Genomic DNA, 15,635 nt, shown 5'->3' on the forward strand with positions numbered 1-15,635 from the left:
ATTTGAAAACGGGAATGACATGTCAAATGAATATCATGGCGCTCCATTTGAGCATGAAGGGTGTCAGCAACACATTTCCGGCCATGAGATATCAAAGGAACCATCAAAGTATGAGATGGTATTCAAATTCCAGTTCCCTTGACAAAGTCTCCCTTCACAACCCACGCTCCACCTGGAGGTGATCCAGGGTCGGTCTCTGCCAATTCAGTGCCCTGAGGGGTGGCAGCGTTAATGAGACACAAGCTCCATCAGAGCGCAAGAACCAATACTTTCGTTGCCAACACAAGGCCTGCGGGTGCTAGGTAGCTTCTGTTATTGGATGGAATGGCTTGGGTCATTTTGCTCACTTGATTTGGTACTTGTAATGTAGGATGGTCTCTAATTCTACTTTAGGTGTTGCATGCGGTTGGAAAACTATGATAGCCCCCAGTGGTTACATATTTGGCAATTAAAAGTCACACACTGGTACAGCTGGCATTGTTTGATGAAACTTCCGCTTCCCACCAACAGTGCTAGCAAGTAATTTTAATCACCAAAAGTCATTTAGGTCGGTCATAGTTTTCCCAAGGTGGTGGTCGATGCAATAAAACAAACCTTTACAGAACACAAGCGGTCCACAGTAAGGGGACAAAATCTGCCTCCAAAAAGAGAAGGAGGTAAAAATCAGCATGAAGTGGAACAAGCCTTCTGCGAAAATGTTAATGCCTTGAAACCTGAACCAGCCGAGCTGTAACCATCCCACGAACTCCGATCACGTAAAGAACATAGCACTCGTAACGAGAGTACTGAAAGGGCCAATCAAATGAAACAGATGAGTTGAATGCTGGGAGCATTGCCTGGTCCAACCTCATTGATCCGGCCGCCCACTCTGTATGGATCACGCTTCCAGGGCTAATATCGTTTATGTGAACGACGAATGTAATATTGGCCCCGTTTTCCATTAACCTCGGAAATGTCATCATAGAAATACAAATAATACTTGCTTCCTAGATGATACAAGTGGTCCTCTTGAATATCTAGAGGTTCGACTTGGTAAACATGAGGCTGAGTGACCAATGGCAATTGGTCTTGGATGTGTAAGTAACTTTACCTGAGAAGAATAACTTCAGCTGATCAAATAAACGGAAATGTCAAGAAGGGGCAATCTACAGGGCAGCCCAGAAGGAATGAGGGTGTGAGGGAATGAGCTATGAGGATGAAATGAAGCGTAGGTTACACTCATTACAGGTTACTACTACTACTGCTACTAATAAGACCAATGACCAAAGGTCGTAGGGGCACCATGGCAGCTTGCAGCAGTGATGCATGCCCAAGTAGATCTGTTTTCGGCCTTCTGGATAAGTTGAGGTGTTGTGAGGCCGGTCCACTCTTTGATGTTATCCATCCACGTTTTCCTTGGTCTTCCTCGCTTCCTCCCTCCAGCGATAGTGCCTTGCAAGATTGTCTTTGCAAGCGAGTCATGTCGGCATACATGTCCAAACCAGTTGAGCTTCCGTCTTTTTACGATGGTCAGGAGTGTCTCGTGCGTTCCACATGTTGTCTCCACCTCTTGTCGAACTGACACATTGGTTCTTGGTATGAAATCCCAAGCAGTTTCCGCAGGCACTTCATCTCAAACACTTGGATGCTGCACTCTGTCTCGGCATTTGTCGTCCAGCTTTCACAGCCGTAGAGGAAGATGGAGACGGCGAGGGACCTGTAGAGTTTGACCTGTACTTGCAGGCAGATGTTCTTGCTCTGTAGATTGGGATGGAGTCTGGCTAATGCTGCTGTTACTTGGGCGATTCTGACTTTTATCTCTTGAGTTGATGTACCGTCCCTGTTGAGGATGGACCCTAGGTATTTGAAATGGTCAACATCTTCGAGGAGTTCGCCGCACATTGTTACTGCTGTCCTGGTACACTGTACTGTACTGTTGGCCATTCCTTTGCTTTTGGGGGTGCTGACTTCCATATCATAGGCGCCACTGCTTCTTTCGAACCGGGTAGAGAGATCTTGGTGTTCTCCTCCATCACCTGCCATCAGGTCGATGTCGTCTGCAAAGCGCAGGTTGCCGAGTAGTCTGCCTTCAATGGAAATTGATGATTCAAAGTTTGTCAGCGGCTCTTGCATTATGTTTTCCAGGTTTACGTTGAACAGTGCAGGGGAAAGGAGACATCCTTGTCGGACTCTGACCATCGTACTGAAGAAGCCGCCGAGTTGATTGTTCTGGAGGACTGCACTGGTTGCATTGTCATACAGTTCTTTGATTATTCTGACCAGAGGTTCAACGATGTTGTAACCCCTCATGACCTTCCAAAGGCCCTCGTGCCATATGCGGTCGAAAACAATGAAGTTGTGATGTAGTTCCCTCTGGTGGTCCAGGTGTTTTTTTCAACTAACAATCTGATGTTGAAGATTTGTTCCTCTGATAGTATCTCCTCGACCTTGGGTTTGAGTCTGCTGAGGATGATGCGTAAGTTACAGATGCAATACAAATTCAAAACCAAGTGATTTTATACTTATACATCTGGTGAAATTAGTTGCAATATCTCATGCATGCTTCATCATTAAACAGTATTTACCTCAACTATTTTGCCCCTAACATTCAATAAAAAATAGTAATGATGAATATAAGGCCAAGTGACACACCAACACGATTACACTAACAGCATAAGATAAATAAGAAACAGCTAGCACGTGGGTAAATGATAACTGGTGAGAATCCTGCCTTGGGCGCAGACGGTATCGGAAGTTGAGAACGCATGACAAACTACTGATGAAGCTTCCAAGACTGTCATCCCCTTGAGGAAGTTCATTTCACTGGCGTATAATTTAGCACGCCACACCTGCAGCGATCAGCAGATAATGAATTAACCATCTCTCAGTGGCCTTTGGCTGGTAGCAGATGGAGTAAACCTTGTGTATTAATGAAAGGTATAATATACTGTGTAGTGTGAGTGGTCAATTTTTAAAATGAGAGGCTTGAAAAGCTCAAACTGTAAAGTGCGAGGCAGGGCTTTTCCACCCAGTCGCCACACCATTTTCAAATTAAACCACTCAAAAAGACATACAAGAAATGTACTTGACATCAGCTCTGGTTCCACTACATTCCATAACTGATTTTTTGTGTCACCTTTGTTTCTATTTCGCACCAGTTATCATCAAGATTCCACTGCCAACCAAGACGTCTGCTCATTCTTGTTCACACAAGCACAAATATACGTGTAGTGTTCTGCAGACAAAATTGATATCATACAAGAGGCAACAAAAATTCCAATACATATAAAGTAAACATTGACTTTGCTGAAATGGGAATTGATGTTCTTTGCTGGAAACAAGAGAAAACCTGTACATATTATGAAGGAAACGTGCAGTAAGCCTGGCAATTAAATAAAATATAGACTCAGCTGCCGTATGAGATCCTTCTCAAATGCCTAAAGACACTGGAAAACACCACCATGGATGACATATGCAGCGTCATCTATCACTATTGCATAACCTGTAGTTTGTTAGCACACCAAACATAGCAATGTGACACTGGGGAAGCATCTCAAACAGCCAAGTCTAGAGTAAAAAATATCATATGGATATAAAAAATCCATCACAATTCTTGGACAGACAGCACATCTAAAGCAGAATGTTGCAATGTACAAACGGCACCTGTCACCTTTTATTCTTCTCCTATCGCGAGAAGAGGAAAGGAAATGAGCAAAGAAGTATCTATCAGTTACTGTCTATGGAAGTAGCTTCATCACTAGCTTCATCACTGGCTTCAGTAGTTCCTAAAGGAATGAGGAGCAGGATGGTGCAGTCAAGCCCCTGGCCACAAAGGAATCTCACACCAGCTGGAAAATCTTCCTGATGGAGTTTACCTCTCATAAGGAACCTGGATCTATTCAAGCCATAACAATTATGCACAATCACATAGTTAATTTTCTCCATGTCACGCCCGTGTTTATCTTACCTGTGGGCCATTTCTCATAATGTAGTGAGGGTCATTTGACCCTAATTACGATTCCTTGGAGGACTTTTTCTTCTCCATTAAAGGGACAAAGTTTATTGTTAAGTCTATCATTTAATGGTGAAAATTGCCCAAGACAAATCCAGAGGGAATACATAATCAGTGTCGTTGTACCTCAACAAATTTATCCCCTGGTGGGATAAATAAGTAGCATGGGAACAATTTTGAATGGAAATGATCTCCCTGGAATTGTAAGAGCCAAAAAGTAAGTAATAAGTAATGCATTTTTGTTACACTCTAAGTACACGTGTAATTCATTGTTTTATATGTAAGCTTGACTTTGGAAAGCTATTTTAAAACAACATATTCAAGTGATTTGAGAAATCTCGTTTTTAGTGCCAGTGCAGAGGATACCATGGGACAGCCCTACCTTCGTGCATCTGTATCCCGCTCTGGGGTGTCTTCATGGGCTGCCAAGATTTCTGCCAAAAACCCTTGGGCTAAAAAATGAGAAACGGAGACTTTCACATTAATGGCAATGCTATTTTACAAGAATTTTGTTTCAAACTAATCATAATAATAAGATAGATAGATTGTATTCCTCTGTCAGAGTGCAGCACTTAACAGGGGTCAATACACATAATTTCCCATACGCACATTTTAGGAAAAGTAATGCCGATGGTCAGTGGTGCATGCCGTTATGAAATTACTGAGTCATGACACAGTAAACACGTGACTAAATTGACGCAATCCAGAAGATGCGATGACGTTTCCTTTTTGCAAGAATAGTGCAGGGAGTTGAAGAATAACAAGTAGTGCACAAACACAAAGGAAGAATAGCGTGCAGGAAAAGCGAGATTTGGCCAGTGCAGCAACAGAAGCCAGGCAGAGCAAGTATAAGATACCTCCAACCTTTTTTGTCTGACAGGTTGATCACACATACACTGAAGGGAATGCAGCAAACCTTGTTGCCACTCAAGTTACCAGTCACCTGTCTATTGCTAGTGTAGTGCAAGACATAGACACGATTAAAGTCTAAAGCATACAGCATTACAAAATGGGAGGCAAATGCACAATCGTTGCTCTTGAGATTAACATAATAGACGATCTGAAGAGCAAATGTTAAAACACAACCATAAAGCACTCAGATAAGACTTCAGGGAGAGTAGTGTAGTGCACAGATCGGACAATAGATGGTGTGCAAGTTTTTGTATTTTTCCAATGATGTCGCTATTTGCCTCCCACCAGCACATTTTCAATAAATCAATAGTAAGGAATAACAGTTTAGATTCAGGCCTGTAGAGGGGGTGCTGGTGATGGACACAGTGGGAAGAGCTTGGAGGTGTTTAAAGAAGACACCAGTTGATGTATAAGCAAGAAGAAAAAGTGACGCTCTATCTACAATCATGTTCTACTGTGATTTCTATCAAAAGAAATCATCACAATTCGACACAATGCCTTACATTTTTCAGGGTGCATTGGAGATATTTTCCTCCTGTAACCAGAATCTTCATAAGATGTCGGCATCGGTGGCCTCATTCTTGGAGCAGGTGTGTCAAGTGGCGACCCCTTTCTCAGGTCTTCATCACCGGGGTGGGACTCGGGTGAAAACCGCACATCCTGCTTGAGATCCTTGGCAGCTGGATGGTAGTGTTTGCGGTGGGGGTCGTGTGGGTGAGAATAATTTGACGGAGTCGGTTCATGTCTTGGTTTGTAGTTACATGGCGTGCCTTTTGGATACTTCATCATGTTGGCCTGAATGAAATTGGATAATGGAATCAGTTTCAGTGAAAAATTTAACATAATTCAATGATGGGTGATGAACTCTACAGATTTTGAAACTTTATTTACCTGCCAGTTCAATTGCTGCTGCTGCATATTTTCAATAAAATCCAGTCTCTTCTGGGTGAGGTCATTCAACTGCCTTTCCAAAGCACTGACGCGTCTGTTCTCTTCAGGTGTTCGGCTTTGTTTTTTTCCAGAAAGCTCAGACAATCTCTCCAAGACTGAGGACATTTTAGTTTCCAAATCCTGTTGAGCCTGCAAAGAAGTTTATGGAAACCTTGCAAGAAAACAACTTTTCCATACTGAAAAGTCAAACAATGAGGAACTTTATCAATTTAACAGTGTGATGCAGAAAGGGCAAGGAAGGTGTGGTAAGTATCATTTTTGCTATCAGTATCACGGACTACATCATACTCATAACAGGCCCCAGAACATTTCATACCAGCCTCCTTGTAGTCTTTGAACCATTTCATACAGAGGTGAGTGTGGGAACACCATAGTATAGTTTCACTGGTCATTTGTAAGTAGGATTCATTCACAAATAAACCTGAGAAATACCTCAGGTGTCTGTGCACTTTAGCTGTTGATGATTACACCAACAGCTTGTGTTACCAACCAGGAACGGTGTAACCTGCGATGCAATGCAATGTTGACCATCAGTAATTCCTAGGACTCCTTCTTACCTTCATATATGGCTGAGTAATAGCAATAGCAGCAGAAGCAGCAACAGCAGCCGTTATAGACTCTCTGACATTTGCATTTTGATTTCCTTCACTAGTCTTCGGCAACTGAGACTCTTCAGGGCCAACAAATGTGGGCTTCACAACACGTTTCATAGGGCCACCTTCCTCCTTCCTAGAAGTAGATGGTAACAGAAATAAAGTTTATAACCAGTTTTATCAAATTTAAGCACAAAACAAAACCTGTCAAATGCAATATCCTAGGCTGTGACCTTCAGGTCTTTCTCAATTCCCCACTGTTTCTTCTTGACATTTTGTTCCTCTGACAAATCAATTATCTTTTTTTCCACTAACCTCTTAGCGAGATGTTCTCTAGCTTTCCTCTCCCTTTCACCACACACAAACTTGCTAATTTTCACATCCTGGTTCTGTTGTCGGCCAGAGGCAGCAGCACCTGTCACTGGGGCACCCTGTACCACATGGCTCACGTTCTGGAATGTAAGAATTTCATGGTCAATAAGAATCAAGACACGCAATTATGTCAAATCAAGTCTTTATTATTTCTCATCATCTTTCTTCAGCTATTTCTTTGCATTTATACAGCTTACATACAAGACCCAGGGCACAAACTACATGTTGGATGGCAAACCAGGATCTGTGCACAGTGCAGATCCTGGGAATGGCTGGGTAAAGCTTTACCAGCTGCATCATTAGTCAACCGATATCAATTTGCTTTGAGTTGCAGACACGGAACAAACAGTTTGCACAGCAGGCTGATGTTGCCCATCATGATATAGCACCTGAAACAATCATCTGAACTTCACGATCTGCCAAAGAAGGCCTTACCCGTTGATATCGCCTTTGTATCTGTGTCCCAAGGCTGCTCCCTTCACTGGCTGTAGATGCCGATGATGGGGAGACACTGGTCTGTGCATGGATGGTCACAATTGTCTCCGGCACATCTACTATTTCAGGTTGACTTGATCCTCCAGAAGCCGAGGACACATCTGAAAGAGACAAATGTCACAGAAACATTGTAGAAGTGGGGTTACACTTTCACATAGAGGCATAGAAGAAAAAGGAGTGCTTACCATTGCACCATCAAAATGAACTTTAGCTAAAGAAATTTTTCTCTTCAGTATTACCTTTTTTGCTCGAGAAGGTCATGAAGATGAAAGACCTACCAGCAGCATTTGTGTAGTCAACTCCTGTGTCCATCATCATTGTCGGTTGGCCTCTTGTCCTTGACGAGGTAGTAGAGACCTCAGACATGGGTGCAGCACCATCACCATCAGAGACAGGGGCAGTCGTATCAGGAAAGTGACGTTCAATAGAAACATTAGAACGCTTCCAGGGGCCTCGATCAAGTTGATGTGAAGTTGCTGACTCTTCTCTGTCAAGCCTCCCTTGCACCAAACCACCATTTCTCTTCTTGGTTTTTGTGGACACTTTTTCTGGCACCTGGAACAGCGGTGGAGGAACATACTCCGCTGAATCCTTCCGGCCATAAGTTGAGTCTAGTGTGCTGTTAAGTTCTGCCTCAAATGGGGGTTGTATTTCCCTCAATCGCTTAGCTGGGACCTTTACCCTCCTGGCACTTTCATTGAAGAAACTGTCATGTACATTCTGTCTGGACAACGAACTTGCATTCAGTGGATCTCCATCTGTTTCCATGACAGTTGAGCGTATCAATATCTCACTAGCGGTTGAACTGTGTGAGGTGTTCTCCTGTTTCTCGGATCCCTCTGGTGATGTCGCATTCTGGATATTTATCTGTTCTGTCTTGAGACTTTCGCCCCTGGCACTGTCTGCCTCAACAGACCTAGCTTTCACACTGCTGGCTTCTCCAGATTCTTCCTTGGAACTTGTGGTTGTGTCCAAAGCTGTTACTGCAGCTGATGTTATAGAGAGAAGTTCATTTGCCTCACTCTTCGTTGTAGCATTGGCACCACTGTCTTCATTTTCCTCAGGTTTTTCATTCAACAGTGTCAACACATCTCCTGTTTCATCCATTTCTTCAATATTTTTTATTTCTTAAACTGAAAGATAACAGAAATGGGTTGTCACACACAAACAGCAAGGGCTTGTTTGAGGAGGCAGGCCTGGCTAGCCTATACGGCTATAGGCTATAAAAGGAGAGAGCCCATCAATTTCATAATTATGCCATATCTATGGTAGCATAGGCCTATCCACCTATCTATAATCTTAATCTATCTTCCTCATCTCACATCTGAACTACATGAGTACACACATGCCATCGGACATGGCACATGCACACTGCACATACTTCTCTTCAGTTAGAATGGTTCATAAAGACCACTGCCACTGGATCAGGGTCAATGCATGCATGCACTTGCTGTTGCAAAAATCATGCATGATAAACTATTGACTATGGCTATGCTATCAGCTGGATGAGCTATGCATGATTATGAACAATTTTTGTGACATTTTGTGAACCAATAAATATGGCAAAATTGAAACGCCAGCAGTAAACTGACCGGAAGGTTATCGACATAGAGAGACTACAAATTTATCTACCTGCATATAATCTATTCAGCACTTTAAAATGAATATCCGAGCCTTAATTTTGGATTTGAATTGAATAAACAAAATATTTCAACAACCCGCCAGCCATTACAATGCAGCTAACGAAGGCCATGTGCTAGCTGGATTCTGATTGGTTGATGAAATTCTGTACTTTTCGCTTATTAAAGTGAATTGATACTAATATAGCCAAACATAAACAATCTACAACTACTCACTGCTGATAAAAAGGTTACATAGTACACATTTTCTATGCTTGCCATGAATATTTTTAGTTTTGTTTGGTATTTGATTGCATTAAATGAACAAAAAGATACAACAAGTTCATTACAATTTCATCCAATCAAATTAGAGTTCTCATGACAGGGGGAAATTAATTTCTACAGCAGTCACAAGGTGGCAGGTTTTGAAAAGAGGAGATTAACCCATTCTGGTCTTTTTACATATACCCCGTATCTGCCACATCTTCCTAACTGAAGTTATTCAATCAATACCGTGTTGAATATGACTGTCAACATTTGATGCTCACGTCTGCTACTCCAAACAGAATTGATAATGGTGTCTAACTCATGGACACAATCATGTCACAACCATCCAGAGACACTACAACCAAGACTGACTTTATCAACACAACCAGCACGGCTGCAAGACATATTTTGACCATTGTGCATTTATTCTTTTATCCACTCGGAATTAACATTTGTCCTGATGATGGAAATATACAGGAAGCATCCTTACCACTTGGAGACAAAGTCACAACCACAAAAAAATGTACTACAAGGTTGATGATAGAAACAACTGACATTGCGGACCATGATGGAGACTGAATACCACTGCAGCCAGAAATCTCAACTCTTACAAGTTGGCAACCAGGCTGATAAGGAGTCCTCAGATTTGACATGGAAGTAGAGTTGGATTTGGAGACCATATCACAACCAAAGCCAGGACAGTGCACCTCAATCTTCTTTCTTGGTCCATCAGCGATTGTTCCAAAATGATATCTTGGGTCACAATGTCAAATAAATAACATCATTTTATGGTAAACCATGATATCTTTGAGAGAAGCTAGAATGTCGTAAATTTGCTCATTTTCAATTTCCCTGATTGAGGTACGTCTCCACTGCCTCATTCAATTTATATCCTTGGTTGGAAGATTAGTATCTACAAAACAAACTTCAAAGAAGAAAATGCACAACTACCATTAAAGACGACTGTTACAAGACATCTTCAATTGGTATTTGGTTGATTTTGTTTTGTAAACAGTGCACAAATACAACTAACAACTAAAAGATTTTCATGTAACAAAGTTTTAATTTTCCACCAGTAAAAATATTCCACCATGATGTGGAAGAAAGCAACATTTACAAAGGACATATTTTCATTTCAATACTGTTTTCCTCATAAATTCACAAGTCACCAAAGGCACAGCCAGCAGTTTAGATACCAGTATATTAGACCAGTTTGTTACAATTCAACTAACTACTAGTACTACTTTTCTGGAAGCAGCATGTATATATCATCCTTTGACTAGTATGTTTCATGTATTTTGTTGATGCCTACTGGAAAGACGAACATCACATTTAATGTTCCTTGGGGCCCAAATTCTTATGAAAAAAGTTTTTTATTAGTCAAAGGGTGGAGTACACGCACATCAACTGACATACTGGTATAGTAAATGCCATGCAAACAGCTATATTTTGTCCAGATTATTACTTTTAAACTAGATTTTAGAGACGACAGAAAAAATGAAGCATATTGAAAACTCTAAACTAGAACACATTTTGACAATATTCGGAATCTCCCAACACATATTGTAGAAATCATTGTATGACTTATCACATTTAAAATCAATGCAACTCTTTTAACTAAATGCCAGCAAAGAAAACCAAAAAGTTAAAAAACATTTGTTGGTCACAGCTAAACAGCAATGAATAACACATGTACTTGAATTCACATCATTGGATAATAATTCGGTACAGTAATTGACCAGCGTTATGGAAGAACCTAGATTGTATAACTACAAAACCAAGTTGGTGATGATTTACAAGTAGATTGTGGCAGTTTATATTGACATGTAATGTATTTATATCTTCTACATAAAAGGAAAGACTGGGAACTTGTCTGGGATACCTTTTTCAATCTAAAGTACAAAAATGCAACACAAGGTAATGGACGGTGCAACGAAGTTTACACAACACCAGAATGAAACATATAAGAAATATGTAGAAAAGTTATCAAAATTAAGGGAAAGATTGACTTGTGAGAAAATGAGCACAGCAACTACATGTAGTTTCATGGAATGTTTTTTTTCTAAACGTATTGTAAGCTAAAAAATATATGATCACAAAATATTAGATACATGTAAGATAGTCAGTAGACACCAAGTCATGTTGAGTTTGACACCCCAAGTCGAAGTTTTCTCATTTGTGACCTTCGAAATCATTTTTTTAGACTACAATCCTTGGACATATTTAGTAGAGCAATAAACAGCAAATTTCCACCACATCACACATTTTAACTTCTGTGCAACGACTGAACACTGCAAGAACAAGACGTAAATTGTTTTAAAGATACAGGTTCCAAAAGATGCAGATGCAGATGTTAATGCTCATGCCATTATGTCGGTAACCTAGATGACTTGTATTTGGAAGGGAAGACGAGAATTCTTAACCAGGATCTTCTTCAGTTGAAAAAAATGTGAACCTGTAGACCCTATTTCTGCTATTCTGGGATAACTCGGTAATTTTGAAGGGTGTTTCACTCTTATCCATATATAACAATAGACAATCACAATTACATTATTTTATCGCCCTGAATACAAGATGGATTTTTTTGGTCAGAAGTCCTTCTCTATTTCTGGAGAAAACCCTTGGTGGGCAAGATGACAACGCAAAACGTCATTCCTTCAATCTTTCAGGCATGCTTGACTTGATTTTATATCGCCTTCCATCATACTGTAATCATTAGCATAATTGTGGTCATATAAATCTATATACAGCAACGTTTCCTCTGGAATTGGCATCCCGACTCACTTTCCGGTCATCATTTTCACGAATTCTGAAACAGATTGGAGAGAAATATGAGATACTACAGTGGCACAAAAAAAGCACTGCCAACTTTGGAGGAGACTTTCTCTGCAGAACGACTCCTTCATGTTGATTGATGTGCACAGCAAGTGCTGAAGAAGCTTGACGCAGCACTCGAAATATGGCTGTCCGACCAAAAGGACAAGCTGTTCATAGGAAACCACCATATCTCAATGGAATCAGTGGCTCTCAGTAAATAATTATGAGTCTCCTCTTCTTGATTGATTAATTAAATCAATTGTAGTGTTCAGACAATTTTGTCTTTGTCTCATTATTGATTTAGATCAACTTACTGACAACTGACCATACACAGCTTGTGTTTTTTGTTGTTTGCAACACCTTGGACTTGGAGGTGCACCACATGTCATGATGTTGACACAGAACAGCAACAGATGAATTATGCACACACAAAAGAACAATTATTTTATCCTAATCCAATTAGTTGGAGTCCATATTCTGCATCGTGAATCCGGACCAATAAGCTCACCTTCATAATTCACTTGCCCATCTCCGTCAATGTCAGCTTCCCGGATCATTTCATCAACCTCTTCATCTGTCAGTTTCTCACCCAAATTTGTCATGACATGTCTCAGTTCAGCTGCACTGATGAAACCATTACCGTCCTTGTCAAAAACTTTGAATGCCTCTTTGAGTTCATCTTCACTGTCAGTTTCCTTCATTTTACGAGCCATCATTGTTAAGAATTCTGGGAAGTCTATTGTACCATTTCCTGAAAATATTTTCGATTTTCAATAAAGATAGAACACTTAATAAAAGAGGTTTGACAGAAAATAAATGTCCTTTCACAAGAGGTGGTGTTTTCCATAACAATCTGGCCTAATTTAAGCACTGACAACTAACAGCACTAATCAGAACTGAGAGGGTTCACCACTCCCCGATAATTTTCTAATTTGAGGTACAGCGGTTCTTTTTTTCATTAATATAAAGGCCTGTTTTCTCATCATATTAATGAGACCAAGAATAAAGTCTTATTAAAATACTGAATGCACTAAACTTTAAGATTTTAATTTTCCAAAAACTATCTTGGTATTGCATTTCTACTAGGTTATGTATCGCCGATTTCCAATGGCAGTGCATAAAATCAATCAAGTCGAGTGCAAAATCAATACAGCAAGCAAACAATCATGGCCTACTAGAGAATTTCTCTGTAAACATTACAACCAAATAATTGCGTCTAGGCCATCAATGACGAGTCGGCACAGTCAATACAAATTCAAAATCTGTGAGATACGTATGTATGCCCAGTCATTTACATTCAGTTCAAAACTTACACATAAGTGGATCAGACCTACTTTAATGATTAGAATTCAACAAGATTGGGCGAAGGATTGAGTACCACAGACTGTATAAAGTTTTCTTTTTTACAATCTTACATAACATAATGCAAGAATTCAAGTTGATTGACAGATTTAGGCCTAAAATCAAAATAGCTGTGATTCTATTCTAGTATTTTTAACCCTACATGCACCCATTATTTGAACCCTCGAAGGGAGAAGAAAATTACTGGCAAAAACGCCCCTTCCTTGCGGCAGCAATTAAATTTTAGATACATAAGTTTTCATGAAAATGTCATCATCTCTCTTGGGTTCAATGCAGGATATATTCTCACCATCAGCATCGACCTCATTGATCATATCTTGCAGCTCAGCTTCAGTGGGATTCTGTCCGAGGGATCGCATGACAGTTCCTAACTCCTTGGTTGTAATGGTGCCATCGCCATCCTTGTCAAATAGGGAGAAAGCCTCCTTAAACTCTGCAAGTTGATTTTTGAAAAGTTCAACCAAATGTGAAGAACAAAGTACATTATTATTTTAAGTCAGATGTTCCCGCTTCAGTATTTTAAACCGTACAGTCGAGATCAAGTGTTCCATTTTTCTCTCACATTGTACTGTCAGATTTTTGAAAAGAACCAACACCAGGGGGTAGGCGAGAAATAAAGCTGTCCAATCATTACATAATACTTAATACATTATTTACCTGCCCAATAACAACTATACAGCAAACCACTGAAGTGTAAGACATAATTGGATTCTATCTGTGAGACTTGTCGAGGCAGAAAAAATCCCACAGCAATTTGATTACTGCAGAAATACATAGATCAGGTTCAGAAGAGAAAACTCCCATTGTTTCATTAGATCTTCAGTAACCATTCCGGTAAAGCAAGTAACCCTTGTTTTGGTAACTTTCAAGTGTTTGCACTCCTTTATAAAAAATATTCACATCAAGACCCTAGAGTCAGAAGTTTGATACCTACCTGCAATTTGTTCTTCTGTCAACTGATCTGCCTGGAAGAAAACTGTATTGTCAAAATCAACTGAAAACCAGTGATAGTGAAATGAGATGTAATGGAAATTACGCACACTCGTTCTTTTCACTTTTTTGGCAACAGACCAATCTGCGAGGTGTTGACTAATCGCCGTCATACTCATGGGGAAGATTGTTTGCAATGCCAATGCCCAATACGTCACTTACAGAGTTGTGGCCCGGAAGTGGCGACGGTACGCTTAAGACAATGGGAGACTGCTAAACTGTGGAACTGGAATTGGGAACGATTGCACCCTCGCTTTGCCACTTGGCAGATTCCACATTTTAGCAGTCTTCCATTGTCTAAAGCTATCATCGCCACTTCCGGGCAACCTCTGTAAGTGTTGTTTATAATGGCAATGCACGAAGTGGGGAAGTGGGGATATGGGCCTACACTCAATCATTGTCACTGATTGAATCAAATCATTCCAATATCGCACCACGCCAACGTCGTTACTCAGTGAGTCAGTCATGATACTGCGTGCAACACTGTCAGTGCAAACACAACAGTCAACAGGTAGGCCTAGGCCTATGGCGGTGGAACGAGTTTACAATCCCCGATCACACCCCAAAAAAAGGTCATCGTTGACTAACGAAGCACCACTGTTCAATGGATTTATGGAACGAGTTTACAATCCCCGATCACACCCCCAACAAAAGGTCATCGGTTGACTAACGAAGCACCACTGTTTAATGGATTTATGGAACGAATTTACATAATTACAATCCCCCATCACACCCCAAAAAAGGTCATCGGTTGACTAACGAAGCACCACTGTTCAATGGATTTATACTTAGGCCTATAGGCCTAGTTGAATGCGATCAAACTTCGTCATTTCCGATCGGGGATTGTAAATTTTAACCATTAGGTGTACACATTATGACCATACCTACCATATTTTGTTTTAATGTTTCTGTTTTGTTAATATGAAGTTATCACGAAAAAAGTGCCCGGAATATCGAAATCGACTTTCGGTGTTAGCGCCGTCAGAAAGGTAAAACGAGGCTGTGGTGGTGCATAGCCGACTAACATCGTTCCCATGAATTTCCACAGGCTGCGAGTGAGGTTAGGGCGGGAAATTTGAATCGGTGGAATTTTCCCGCCCCGCAAACCCGCGCGAAGAATTGCGCGTAAATTGAGTCATTTTTTCCCTTTCTAAATGCGGTAACTGTATTCATGTTATGCACTGGTTATACCACGATGATAGACCCCCGCGGCAGTTCATTTCGTCATCCTGATCGCCTCTTATTGGCCGGGCCGGTCCACTGCGT

The 15,635-nt window shown here is 40.7% G+C and overlaps 2 protein-coding genes across 2 annotated transcripts in view; both read right to left on the bottom strand.

Moving 5' to 3' along the window:
• The window catches only part of LOC135484209 (TALPID3 protein-like), a 45,118-nt gene extending 36,084 nt beyond the window's left edge, over positions 1-9,034 (bottom strand). Inside the window, exons 1-8 of the mRNA XM_064765450.1 lie at positions 8,947-9,034; positions 7,593-8,447; positions 7,255-7,415; positions 6,763-6,899; positions 6,412-6,583; positions 5,795-5,983; positions 5,407-5,698; positions 4,374-4,443 (exon numbers count right to left, since the gene is read on the bottom strand). Coding sequence (XP_064621520.1) covers positions 4,374-4,443; positions 5,407-5,698; positions 5,795-5,983; positions 6,412-6,583; positions 6,763-6,899; positions 7,255-7,415; positions 7,593-8,421 — 1,850 coding nt within the window. The 5' untranslated portion in view covers positions 8,422-8,447; positions 8,947-9,034. The remainder of the gene's footprint in view (positions 1-4,373; positions 4,444-5,406; positions 5,699-5,794; positions 5,984-6,411; positions 6,584-6,762; positions 6,900-7,254; positions 7,416-7,592; positions 8,448-8,946) is intronic.
• Positions 9,035-10,243: 1,209 nt separating this feature from the next.
• Positions 10,244-15,410, bottom strand: LOC135484213 (calmodulin-like). The gene is made up of 5 exons (XM_064765455.1): positions 15,258-15,410; positions 14,314-14,344; positions 13,669-13,812; positions 12,526-12,768; positions 10,244-12,009 (listed from the first exon to the last, which is right to left on the bottom strand). Exons 1-5 carry the CDS (start codon positions 15,258-15,260, stop codon positions 11,981-11,983), a joined length of 450 nt encoding a protein of 149 aa, XP_064621525.1. The 5' UTR covers positions 15,261-15,410; the 3' UTR covers positions 10,244-11,980.
• Positions 15,411-15,635: the final 225 nt, after the last annotated feature.

This window comes from Lineus longissimus, chromosome 3 (genome assembly GCF_910592395.1).
Source record: "Lineus longissimus chromosome 3, tnLinLong1.2, whole genome shotgun sequence".
Taxonomy (NCBI): domain Eukaryota; kingdom Metazoa; phylum Nemertea; class Pilidiophora; order Heteronemertea; family Lineidae; genus Lineus; species Lineus longissimus.

Bases quoted from the DNA above. Each gene is read 5' to 3' on its own strand.
- LOC135484213 (XM_064765455.1), bottom strand. The intron at 12,769-13,668 runs GTGAGAATATAT...AAATATTTTCAG, and splicing joins CAATGAGGTCGATGCTGATG to GAAATGGTACAATAGACTTC. The intron at 12,010-12,525 runs GTGAGCTTATTG...AATCTGTTTCAG, and splicing joins TGGGCAAGTGAATTATGAAG to AATTCGTGAAAATGATGACC.